Below are 13,956 nucleotides of genomic sequence, written 5' to 3' on the forward strand. Positions count from 1 at the left end.
CTCAAATTACTAAAATCAGAACTAAGGACATAGGAAGCATCATGACAGAGTGAGAAGACCCCTTTGTATCTCCTTGTAAATTTACAAGTGAGACACCTATAATCCAAAAAAGTTTCTCTGCTCAACACAGAAACACACCTAGAGATCCATGCATTGGTACATCTGAAGGCAGGTGTATTGTAGTGCCTATGAGAGACTGAACAGGGAAGAACAGGGAATGGTGTCTGCAGATGCAGTTTGGTGCCTGCTGCAGCCCCAGCTAACATGCTAGTAGTGGAGGAGTCAGGCTGTGGTCCCCACATTGTGGATCATTGAAGAGTAAGAGGGGCAGAAGCAGTGTAGGTGCTCAAAGAATCTGGTTCCTTCTTCTCCACATTGAGGCAGAATCCCATAGCAGCAATGGAGATGGGCTACAGCACAGTGGTGCCAGCAGCCATAAAGACCAATGCAGTAGTGCTGCAGGCTCCACATCCCCCTCTACCATGGTGGTACCCCAATACTGAAAGGACCTGGACACAGTGGGGACACTTACCACCTCAGTCATCCAGGTGCCAGTTTCCATGACTGCAGGGGCAGCCCCCCCCATTGTGACCTCAGAAGTGCAAGTAGTACAGGTAAAACAAATACAGCAAGAAGTACAGGTAAAAAAAATTCTAGTAGATGCTATAGTACCATATACTGGAAAACAAAGAAAGCCCTCTCATTTTCAGCCTACTAAATTGTTAATATCAAAATGGTATCGAACAAGAAAAGAGTTCATTACCTCAAATGCACAGGCAGAGGAACAATCCATCAAGTACCATAAACCAAGGTAACATGGTAACACAGAAAGAAAATGACAAGTCTCTGGAAACCAAAGTCATGGAAGACTGTGATTTAAGTTACAGAGAACTCAAGATTGCAGTCATGAATTAACAAGGTACAAGAAAACTCAGAAAGGCAGTTCAGTGAGCTCAGGAATAAAATTAATGAATAAAAGGAGTACTTTACCAAAGAGATTGAAATTACAAAAAAGAACCAAGCAGAAATTCTGGAGCTAAAGGAATGAAAGAAAGGACATTTCTACTAATCTCATAAAGATAAAAAGGATTATAATAAGGAAATATTATGGAGTACATGGCAATAAATTAAATAAATGAAATCGACAAATTCTTATAAAGTCATAAACTACTGAAACCGACTCATGAAGAAATAGAAAATCTAAATAGACCTATAACAGATAAAGAGATCAAATTAATAACAATAAAAAACAGCTACTCACAGTGGAAAGCCCAAGCCCAGATGGCTTCTTTAAAGAAGAATTAACACCTTTTTTCTTTTTTTCTTTTCTTTTTTTTTTTTTTTTTTACAAACTCTTCCCCAAAAAATAGAAAAGGAGGGCACATTTTCCAATTCATTCTATGAGGTCACTATTACTCTGATACCAAAACCCAAAACCAGGAAAAGACACTAGAAGAAAAGATACTGCAAACCAATGTTTCCTTCTGAGTTTAGATGCAAAGATCCCCAGCAAAACACTAGCAAACAGTAACACATAAAAATAATTATTCACCATGACTAGCTGAGACTTATCCAGGGAATTCCAGGTTGGCTCAAAATATGCAATTAGTTTATATAATACACTATTTCAGTAGAACAAAGGATAAAAACTGTATGATTATGTCAATAGACATAGAAGACTCATTTAGTAAAATCCAATACCTCTTCATGATTAAAATACTCAACAAACTGGGAATAGAAGGAAACTTCTTCATCCTGATAAAGGACATCTATTAAAAAAGACTGACTCCCCTAAAGAGAAGGAACAGGACAAGGATTTCTACTCTTGACACTTTTTTTTTATTCAAGTCAAGAAAATGAAATAAAATGCACTCAGATTGGAAAGAAGTGAATCTCTAGTTGTGGATGACCTGATTTTATATATAGAAAATCCTAGAAAATTTACTAAAAAATTATTAGAACTGATAAAGAAGTTCAGCAACAGAAAATATTTATAAATTATACATTGATATGGAACTTTATCTAGACTGTAAGATAGTTAAAGAACTCTCATGGCTCAATAAAGAGAAAACCCAAGTGAAAAAAATCAGCAAAGGATCTGAATAGACATTTCTCCAAAAAAGATATACAAATGGCCAAATAAACACATGAAAAGATGCTCAACGTCATTAGTCATTATGGAAAAGTAAATCAAAACTATGATGAGATACCACTTCACTCCATCTAGGATGACTACAGTTAAAAAGATATAAATAACAAGAGTAGGTCAGATAGAGAAAAATTAGAACCCTTCTATGTTGCCGAAGAATGTGAGATTCTGCAGCTCCTTTGGAAAACACTCCAGCAGTTCCTATGGACTGCTTAAGATTAAACGTGAGGTTGTCATATGACCTAGCAATTTGACTCCCAGTTACATACCCATGAGAAATAAAAACGTGTGTCCACACAAAAATGTGTACATGAATGTTCATAGCAGCGTTATTCATAATAACCAAAAAGTGGAAACAATCCAAATGGACAATCAACTGATGAGTGGCTAAACAAAATGTGATATATCTATCCAATAGACTATTACCAACAGCGAAAATAAATGAAGTACTGATACATGCTACAACATGGACTTTGAATACATTACGCTAAGTGAAAGAAGCCAGTCACAAAAAACTTCTTTATTAAACAATAGAAATTTATTTCTCCCAGTTCCAGAGGCTGAGAAGTTGAAGATCAAAGTGCCGACCACTTTGGTTCCTCGTGAGAGCCCACTACCTGGTTTATAGACAGCTGCTTTCTCTCTGTGTTCTCCGATGGTGGAGAGAGAAGAGAGCTCTGATTGCATTTATGTAAAATGTCCACAATAGGCAAATCTATAGAGATAGAAAGTAGAGACTGTGAGAGTGGGCAGTGACTAACTACTAAAGGGTATAGTTTTTTTTTGGTGGAGTGGGGTAGGGCTGATGAAAATGTTCTAATATTGATTATAGTGGTGATTGCACAACTTTGTGAATCTACTAAAAACCATTGACTTTTACACTTTAAATAGGTGGATTTTTTGGCATGCTAACAATGTTTCAGTAAAGCTATTATAAAAAACTTATTCATTCATCTATTCACTCAGTATGTATCCTGTGCAAAATACAATTTGCATGTCCTCTAGAAAAATCATTGTAAAATCCCCAAAGTAGAAATCATTATCCTCTCTCATACACCATAACTTTTGTTTTGGTGAATATTAGTGCAATTTACCTTGTCAATATAGCTTAAGCTAAAAGTCTTTATTCACTTTCTCCCTCTCTCTTCTCCATAATCTGTTTATTCTGTCTCTTAAACCATAATTTGAAACCTTTCCTCTTTAAATTCTCACATCCAGTGCTTTAATTTGAACCTTCCTTATCTTTTGGACTATTGTATTAACCTCCTAATTGACCTCTTCTCTTCCACAAATAAGCATCTAGTGGTAAATAGTATTACCTTTCCAAATCACAGGCCAAATCATGTAGCTCTTATGCTTGAAGACCTTTGAACTACCCCTCCCCCAGTCTATTATCTAATAATTAGTCAAATCTGAATTCTTTTATGTGGGATACAAGACTTTAGAATACTTTCCTTGTCTCAGATTATCCCCTACCTCAGCCCACCTTTTAACCCTTATCCAGCCCTGTAGCCTATTAACTCTTCAATCATTCATATAAACTTAGATCTTTCAGACTTTGTGGGTGCCCTTCTCTTAGAATGCTCTTCTCATCTGATACATGAAAAGCCTTATAAACAAAATTTTCAAGTCTTTTGTGTATCCATAGCAATTTGTCTATAATATAGAGCTCATCATACTGTATTATATATATTTTTTTGTTTACATATCTGGGCTCTGAACTCTTTGAGGGCATGCATCTTAATTTATCTTGTATTCTTATTGCCTTACTTTTATATTTGGTCCATAGTAAGTCTTCTTGTCTGTGTTTTGTCATAGTCTATTTCCCTTTTAGTTTTAATATTTATTGACAGGGTGTTACTTGAATTTAAAATCTGTTTCACTTATGTCATAAAGATTAAGAACAGAGGCTCTAGAATCAAACAGCTCCATCTTTTTCCAGCTGTTGGGTTTGGACAAAGTACTTAACCTCACGAAGCTGCCATTTTTACATCTGAAAAATAAAGAAAATAATAATACTTACATTATTAAGTTGTGAGGATTAAATCATGTAAAGCACTTAATATAATGCCTGATACAATATGCTTGCCTAGTATGCATGTTTTCTTAGCTGTTGTTATTTCTATTAATTTTTTGTCACTCATAGATATTGATTGCGTGTTTCACTTTTTGCCAGATATAGTGGTAGGTACCAGAACAAGATAGCAATGATCCCTGTACTCACGAAGTGATACCTCAGTTTGTACTAGCTATTACAAAATTTATTTTAACAATTGCTCTAAGTGCTGGTGAAGATTTACTGTTCCAATTAAATTGTAGTTTCTCCATGCTTTTAAAACTTGTACATATTTATTGAAATAACTTTATTAAGTAGTTTCATTAATTGCATATATCTGAAATAGAAAAGCAATAGTGCACTGTGCTGTAAAGTATGAGATAAGAGCTCATTAAGCTCTTATCTAAAACAATGAAGATGTGAGTCCTAGAAATTTGCTACTGACTTTGTGTTTTGGTGACCCAATAAAGGGTACACAGTTTTTTTGATGTCTATCTTTTAGTAATTTGGTTTTAGTATCAAGACATAAATAGTATTTTAGTATAACTTTAGTATAAAGAAATTTTAAAAGCATTCCAAGAGGAGTTAAATCTAGTATGGCCTTTTGTTTATAATGCAGTATCTCTGTTACAGAGAGGAGTTAAATCTAGTATGGCCTTACTGTATTTAAATGCAGTATCTCTGTTACAAAGACATTCATGGTTGTAACAGAGATACTGCATTTAAATGTTACACGATAGGAAGGTAGACTCTTAAAGAATGGATAATAAGAGGAAAATACCTTTTAAATGATTTTTTAATTGTTTCTGTGAAACTGAGGAAAAGAGTAAGTTGCTAATTGACTATCATTTTATTCTTCCATTCTTACTGCAGTTTACTAGATGAAACTCAGTTTTTCAAACATATGTAAAACACAAGTAAACTGATGAACATGTATTGTATACATTGTGAATTATTGTTCCTATTGAACCTATTCTTGCTCTTTGACAAAGCATAGAGAATGAGAGAACAGTGTGGTAACCTAGATGCAATAGAACAGTATGGAATTATTAATTAAAATAAGTCTGGATTGTGTTTACATTTTAACTCAGTCAGTAGACAAATTCTTTTTTTAAATTTTATTTTATTAGTTTCAAGTATATAGTACATTGGTTAGACATTTATATAGTTTATAAAACAATCTCCCATATGCTCTTTCTCTTTTTGAATGTTGAGATGTATTTCTCATCATTCTACCAAATCTTGCCCATCTAGCTTTTATTCTGTGACTTCCTCAAACTTTTTCAGTTTCCCCTCATTGTCTCATATTCCGTTTACTATTTAACGTATTATAGACTGGCTCTTGCCCCTTTCACTCACTAGTGACCTCTTTGTCAGTCTTCCATCTGTGTTTGTAGTTCCATGTATTTTCCATCAACTCATGCATGGTTCCCCAGTGTATTTCTGGAGCTCAGCTTTTTGTCTCAGTACCAGGCTTGAAATTACACTATCTACTGAATTCAACTGGTTACCCTCAAACTCAACATTCTGATGTTCATTAGCATCTATAAAACCTACTATATTCTCTTATTTCGGTACAGCTTTTTTAATTGTACCCATTTCTAGTCAAAAACATATCTTTAGTATTTTGCAGATTTATCCTATTTTTTAAGATTACTTAAGATTAAAATACTTAAGATTCAAACCCTTATTCTCTCTCTTGAGATATTGTAACTATCTACAGAGTGACATTTCTTGCCTCCTGAAGTGACCTTTCCATAGTCTCTCCTCCTTCTTGCCACCACACTGATGTTCTAACCTGCAATGTTTTAAGTGTGTTTTTCCTTATCTTAATATCTTTTAGGTGTTTCTCATTACCTAGCAATAATTTTCAAATATTCATCCATGACCCATATACTTTTGGATCATTTAAAGAACTTTTTAAAAGCTCATACCCTATATCTTCCCCCACGGATTCTGAGTCAGTACAGAGTTTAGGAATCCTCAAAAAGTATCCCCGATGATTTTAATAAGCAGCCAAAGTTGGAAAACAGTAACCTATATGTGTGGTTCAGATTACTTATCCAGGATCTGATGCCTGCCTGCTTCTCTCACACCATCTCATTCTGTCTTCTTTCCCTTTATTGACTGTGCTCTCGCCAGACACCCTTTTCTGGCTCTAGAACCCACCAGTCTTGATTGTCTTTTAAGACCTTTGTTTGCTTTTGTTGAATTAGGGACAAGACCTTCAATTTCTACCTGTTCCACCTCTGCTTTTTTCTGCACCCTTGGCAGCAGCACCTCATTAGATTTCACATGTGGAATTCAGGTTGAAAACCATGGAGCTAATTGAGATCAATGAGGTCCAGAAAGATTAAGTAACTCACTGAAGTCTTATGGTGAATGGCAGACCATATCTAAAATGCAGGATTTATATGCCTAACATAGTTCTTATTTATTGCCGTTCTTTGCTTTCATATGTATAATGTCTGGGCATGTTGATCTGAAATGACCTGTTAATTCTTTCCTTCCTAAATAAATTATTATTCATTTGTTCCTTCATTCACGTGTGTATTTATTTCATTCAATAAACATTTGTTTGACTATACAAGGAGCAGTGTAGGATTTGGAGGGGAAGTGGATAGATATTTTGAATAATACAAATTTCCTATTCTTAAGGTTCTTAAGACAGGTCCTTTATATTCAATCATAAAACATTACATGGAAAAACAAATTATCAATTTTTTAGATGAGAAACCATAATATAACCTTTTTCACTGTTTTCTTTCTTTTATCCAGGGAAAGACCATGTCTGTAAATTTATTGGCTGTGGGAGGAATGACCGATTCAACTATGTGGTCATGCAGTTGCAGGTAAGTTACCTTGAAAATGTATCTTAGAATCTTTCAGTTTTGATCAAAGTACCTAATTCCAGTGGATATGAATGAAGATAATAACATTCTTGATATCATCTCAGAATGTTTTATACTATGTAGATGAAACTTTATTTAAACAGACTCGATATACATTTTTCCAAAGATGGAAGGGCTGCTCTTGTCGGTTATTTTAGATGATCCATATCTTCACTGATTGTCACCATTCCAAAGTTTTAATTCTCACATGGATTGCTGGATATAATGTTAGTTTTATAGTGACCCTGTCTCTTCCCTTTCTACCCTTTATTACCTTAAGGACTCTAGTTTTCCGTTAGCTCGAGTACCAACCTTTCCTGCTTGAAAATTTAAACATTAGTTGAGATAGAGGAGAAATGCCATTCCTCTTTCTCTTCATCCATTAGCATGGCTCTGTTCCCTGTTCTTTAGATGGAAAGTGGAGTTGGGTTGGGGCAGCAAAGAGAGAAATTCAGAAAGGGAATATTGGATTGATGACTGCAGCAGGGAGAAGAGAGAAACTATCCCATTCTCACACACACACCACCACCACCACAACCACCACCCTGAACTGCAGTCACCCTCAAAAGTGTAAAAGCCATGGTATACCTTGCTGGCTCATTTGAGTTCTCAGAGTTTTCTTTCATCTTTAGCAAAATTTGTTTGGGATATTTGGTTCTTTTATTCTTTTTCAACCTAACTACATAGCAGTGACTTCAGAGACATAGATCCTGGCCTAAATGCTTCCTCTTCTCGTTAGAAGGCTTTTCTTGTTTCCCTCAGCTAGCTTTCAGCATTTGATTTAGATTTAAAGATTTAATTTCTCTATAGACTATAGCCTTAAAGTCTTTGAGTAATGTGATTCATTATGTCTTGAGCCAGCAGTTTCATTTCTTGAAGCAGCTATTCCTGTACCTTTTTTAGGTTATTCATATGGACCCTTCTTTCTCTCACTTTGGCTAGTCTATTTTTTTGTGTGTAATAGTTTATAATTTTCTTCTGGATTTATATACATTGTATTTGATTCTCACCACATCTCCATGGAGAGGATAGGACAGGTTTTATCCCATTTTGCAAATGAGGAGGCTGAAGCCCGAAGAGGTTTGTGGTTTGCCTGGAACTGATTAACTTGTGGAGGTTAGGGCTTAGTGGAAGCCTGACCAGTATTCTTGGCACAATTAGAGAAAACTTCAGTTTTGTCCTTATGTTACTATTAACTGGAGAATATGGACAGGAGCTTTTTCAGTCTGCAGAGTCTCCACACATACTTGTTTTTATTTTATTTGCATTTACGTAAATCTGACTTTCTGGAAATGGAAGTGCTCTTAGTCTGGGAAAATTAAGAGGACTGGTATAAATCAGATAATGATAGCTTTTGTGGCATTTGGCAAGCTTCTGCAGACTTGTCCAAGAACCTTTCCATTTGACTTGAGTGCTGTCCTTTTTCCTGTCATAAGAAAATTAATTCACCATGAACTACTGCCATCTCTATCTACAGTTATGGTTGACTTAATTTGGGACAAGGCCGAAGTTAGTATAACTACTAGAGGGTACTATTCTCTTGACATAGTGGAGATGACTACTAGGTTTCCCCCATCTGTTTGATTAAATTTACATACTCAGACCCAGCTTCTCACTGACATTCCTAATTTCTTCTAAAGCCCTAAATTCATTATTCTTAAGTTAATTTTACTCTTTTCTTCTTGGAAATTCCATTCTATACTATCTGCCTCAAATTTTTTAAGGAATAAATCCTATCTCTCTTACAGAAATTCTATTTACCATTAAATGGGTCTTTAAATCTTATAGGGGTCAAGCAGTTGTATACATTTCTTTTCTCCTTTCTACTGGTAAGACTGTGGCCAGGTCTCATTCAATAGCCTGTCAGCATTGAAGCTTTATATGAGCATCCTCAGTATAAACAAAGGGTGATATTTTGTGATAAGCATATCATCTAGAGAAGGGCAAAAATATTTTGAATTCTGTATCCAATACACATGTAGATCTAGATTGCTTAACATCAGAGTTGCCACTTTTTAAAAATTTAATTATTATGAAAAAAAATTAAACATACACAAAAGTGTAGAGAATAGTATAATGAACACCCATGTACTTCTCACCTGCCTTCAGTAATTATCAATATATGACCAGTTTTGTTCCAAGCGTGTATGTTCTCTCCCCTCTCCCTCTCCAGATTTTTTCAAAACAAATCCAAGACATTTTATCTGTAAATATATCAATATATATATATTTCTAAGAATCAGGGGTTCCCTTTTTTTCATCTTAACCACAAAACATAATAATTCCTAAATAATAGCATCAAATATCAAGTCAGTCTTCAGATTTCCTTGGTTGTATCTCTCTCCTCTGTTTTTAACTATTTGGTTTACTAGAAAATGGTTCCAGACACGGTTCACACATTGCTTTTGGTGGATGTATTCTTAAGCCTCTTTTAATCTGTAGATTCCTCTTGTTTCTTACAGTTTTCTTTTTGTTGTTGTTTTTATTGTCATTGAAAAAAATGTAGTCATTTGTCCTGCAGAAGTTCCTATATACTGGATTTTGCTGATTATTTCACTGTAGTGTTGTTTAACATGTTCTTCTGTCCCCTGTATTTTCTATAAACTGGTGATTCAGTCAAAACCAGTTTTGTTTTCTTTGTCCAGAATACTTTAGAGGTGAGTTGTGTGCTTCCTATTGCCTCGCATCGGTAGGCAGTGTCTGGGATATTAGGGATATTAGGATTGATCAGTGTAGTTCAGGGACCTTCAGCCTGATGCGTTCATTTTAAAGTTCTCAGTGTTTTTTCTCCTAGATTTTGTCAACCCAATAGTAATTATTTGTTAGATCCATTACTTCAGTGGGGTTACAAATGTACCTAATGCTATCATTTCTTCTTCATTTATTAGCTGGAATTCTTCTTTAAAAAGCCTGCCACCAACCATTGGGTTATCCTGAGGTACATTTCATAAAGGAAAGACAGGACTAATACTTGATTCTTTTATTTGCTAGTTTTCAGAATAATGAATTGGTTTCCTAATATTTTTCAAAGGGGACTAACTAGTTAGCTTTCTCTTTTTAAAAAATATAATTATGAATTCATGGATTTAACATTTTATGTCTTTCAATCATTGCAATTCAGAATTGTCCCATTTTTGGCTAGCAGGACTTCCTTCAAGTTGGATCTTAATTTTTTTTGACAAGACTAGACTGTAGTGATCTTTGCTAGCATCCTTCCTTTTTGGTATATTGTATACCTGCTCTCATTCTGTATATTTCATGCTCCAGAGCTGGAATCAGCCATTTTTCCATTAAGCCCTGATTCCTATTAATGAGAAATGGTATTTAGAGACCACAGTCTAGATACTTATAGATGCCTGTTGCAATTGGGTTGGTCATTGTTTTAAATTCTTTTCAAGTGGATGGGTTCAGGATGTGCATTTTTTAAGAGAAAATATATCATGGTTCAGATTAATATTTTCAATTCAAATGTGTGATAACAGAATTGCTAATAACCTCTTTGATTTTATATATTCATCCCTTTGCTCTTATGCACTTTTTAATATATGTAGATAAAATGATACTGTTGGAATTTACATGAAAATAATTCAGTATATGTGCATGGGAAGGAAAGAGGGTGTGTGTGTTGCACAAGAGGGTTCAGAGGAGTTGGTAACAGATGAAACTAGATTAGCTGTGAATTGATAATTGTTCATTCTGGGTGATGGGTAGGTATATGAGCTCATTATATTATTTTCTCTCCTTTTAAGTATGTTTCAAATTTTTAATAATAAAACGGTTTGCATTTTTATTAGGATCATGTTAAATTTATAGAATTATTTAGGGAGAAATGAATTTGCTTTTTTTAAATCAATAGTATTCATTCAAAATTACTATCTGTAAAGATTCTTCTTTTTTTCCCCAGTGGCTGCATATCAGTCAGTAAGATGACTGTACCATGATTTATTGAATTGTTCATTTGTTAATGGGCAAACAGATTGTTTTCAGTTTTTCTCTGTAACAAATAACTTTGTGATATATACTTTGAGTTATAATTTGGTGGATCAAACGTGCGTCTATTTACCATGTTAATCACTCTTTTCCCCATACTTTTGCAAGCTTTGTATTATTTATCTTCTCAAATTTTGTTAATCGATACCTTAGATTTACATTTTTAAAGATTTAAAATTTTTAAATCATTGCCAATATCATAAATCCAGTTTAACTGATTTTCTTTCAAAACGCTTTTATGATGGTGGAAGTTGTTTACAAATAATATTCCAATATTATCGTAGGTATATTTTTGACACTCAAAAGATGGATTTTTGAAAAGAAATTATTGGAATGCTAATAAAAGTTATTAGGTACTCTCATAGGATTATAAAAATCATTGTTCTTGATTAGCATTTATTTACATTTGCTGAGGATGTAAAGAACAATAAATTCCCCTAACATAAAAAAATATAAAGATAACTACCAATTTATGCTGTGGGGAAACTGCATTTTTAAAGAAGATACAAAGTTGAAAGGTTCCCGACTTCCCTGTACTTTTTCAATTCTTAGATTCCTAGAGTACTCTTTAATATTTTATTTTAAATGGTATTTAAGTAATTTAAGAATATATTGCTTCTTCAAAAGTCACTCAACTGTCTGTCATTGAGGTGATGTTATCAATGGTATTAATTCCAAATGTACACTACAAAATTTTGAGAATAGATTGGGATACTTAAATTTCCTTGAGATATAGAAGCCAGTTTCCATTCTTTGGGAGGTAGAACTGCAGTGGTGTAACCCTGCTCTTCTTAAAAATTACTGGTATATTACCTAGGCAGTAAGGAGCCTTCTGGGTAGAACAGCACTGTGAAGTGGAAAAAGAACACTTTGGAGTCAGATAGACTTAGATTTGAAAAACAACTTTAAGAGGTTAACATTTAAACTCTCTGAGCCTCAGCTTCCTCATTCGTAACACAGGAATAACAACTTTTGTTTAGGGTGTTGTGAGGATTAAATGTTACAATCATGAATGTAAATACACAGGCTAAATATATTCATTGTTTTTATCTACCACTATAAGTTATTGAGTGTTTGTTTAATATCATTTTTGTTCATAATAATAATTTGCATTTATTGAGTACCTACTATGTGCCAGACAGTATTCTAGACACTTTACATGGATCTTGTTTAATCTTCACAAATCACTGTGAGGTAGGTATTATTGGCCCCATTTTATAAGGAAACCATGACACAGAAAAATTAAGTAGTTTGTATGGAAATACGTATTAGGCAGTAATGGAGAATTACTGCTCTGGGCAGATATATTTTATATCTTTTTAAATAATCAAGACCATTTTTTGTTATGACATCAGAAACAAAGGGAAACATGATGACATAATGAGTTCAAAACTTTGGTTATTTTAAAATTTGTCTGAAACATGAATGCATTATTTTAATAGATTCTCTTTTCTTGAGTGAATCATGATAAATTTCTTGGAATTTCAGTCAAAACATTTTGAATGATAAATGAATAATTCCCCATCTTATCTCATGACATAGTTTTAGTACCATATTCAAAAGTGTTTATTTGATTTCCAAAGGGTCGGAATCTGGCAGATCTACGCCGTAGCCAGTCCCGGGGCACATTCACCATTAGCACTACTCTTCGGCTGGGTAGACAGATTCTGGAGTCTATTGAGAGCATCCATTCTGTGGGATTCTTGCACCGAGACATCAAACCGGTAAGAGGGCCTTTTCCAGCCAGAGCACAGAATGAGTTTGCTTGGTACTCTTAGTCTTATGATGGTACACAATAAATTACAAATGTAGCTTTCTATATTTGCTTTCTATATTAAATACAAGGTGATATATCAGTTTCTGTACAAAAATGTAACTGGAAGCAAAATGCAACTTGCATCTTAATTTTTTTTAAAAATGGTAATTTCAAACTACAACTTATATTCAAGAGCTTTTCTCTTACACTGCAAATGTTACTTGGCAACCAAATTAAAAATGGTTAATGCTTGACTTATTATTATGTGTGTTAACATCGCTAATTATTTAGCCTTATACCTAAATTGGTAGTTATTCTTTGGATTTATTTTTCTTGATATTGGTTAAAAATATACACATATATTGCTTTTAGGTATTGGCATAGTATTCTTTGTACTATTTCTCAAGTGACGAATTATACTTATAAGAAACCATCATTTGTGAAAGACCATATTTTTTCTCCTGAGTGCTGTAGTGGCAATAAACAGTATTTTTTTCCTATTGTTTTTCTTAGAAATTCTCATTTTCATAACTGAGAAGTATGCTTTTATTTCTTCTCAGTTTTTTTATTGCTCACAAGGGGAAATGACCCATTTTTGATATATTGTATTTACTATAAATTTATCATACGTTGGTTGGTGCAATTGAAAATTACACCCGTCCGTTGCTATATGATTTCTAAAATTAAGTAGTTTACATGAAAATGCCAACTAAAATTAACATAGTAGAGTCAGACTTAATGTAATGTAGATTTCTACAGCTCTTATTTTCATGCCAAACTAAATGCCATTATTTGAGAACGAACCATGATGATCGAAGAGGTTCCATTTTCACCAGACAGTTCCCTAAGTAGAAATAGTATCTTAAAATAAAAGCCAACAATTCTGTAACAATTTGGCTTTAGCTTTTATAAATTCTCTTGTTTATATACCCATCTTTGCAAGTTTGCGGTCATGTAATGTTACCTTTATTTTTGCAAAGAATATTTGCAAAGAATGCAAAGTATATTTTCTTTAAGTCTGTTTTGAAACATTTCCTTAAATCGTATTTTAATTTTTACACTTAGTAAAATTCAGCTTTATGATATTTATAGGATATTCATTTAAATTTTTGAG

The 13,956-nt window shown here is 33.7% G+C and overlaps 1 protein-coding gene across 4 annotated transcripts in view; it reads left to right on the forward strand.

Annotated features, from left to right (window-relative positions):
- The window catches only part of TTBK2 (tau tubulin kinase 2), a 117,588-nt gene that overhangs the window by 49,226 nt on the left and 54,406 nt on the right, over positions 1 to 13,956 (forward strand). For all 4 annotated transcript variants that reach the window (XM_039888375.1, XM_039888373.1, XM_039888372.1 and 1 more), the window contains 2 exons: positions 6,984 to 7,057; positions 12,670 to 12,810. In XM_039888375.1, the coding sequence (XP_039744309.1) occupies positions 6,984 to 7,057; positions 12,670 to 12,810 (215 nt within the window). The remainder of the gene's footprint in view (positions 1 to 6,983; positions 7,058 to 12,669; positions 12,811 to 13,956) is intronic.

This window comes from Pteropus medius, unplaced genomic scaffold, assembly GCF_902729225.1.
Source record: "Pteropus medius unplaced genomic scaffold, Ma_sr-lr_union100, whole genome shotgun sequence".
Taxonomy (NCBI): Eukaryota; Metazoa; Chordata; class Mammalia; order Chiroptera; family Pteropodidae; genus Pteropus; species Pteropus medius.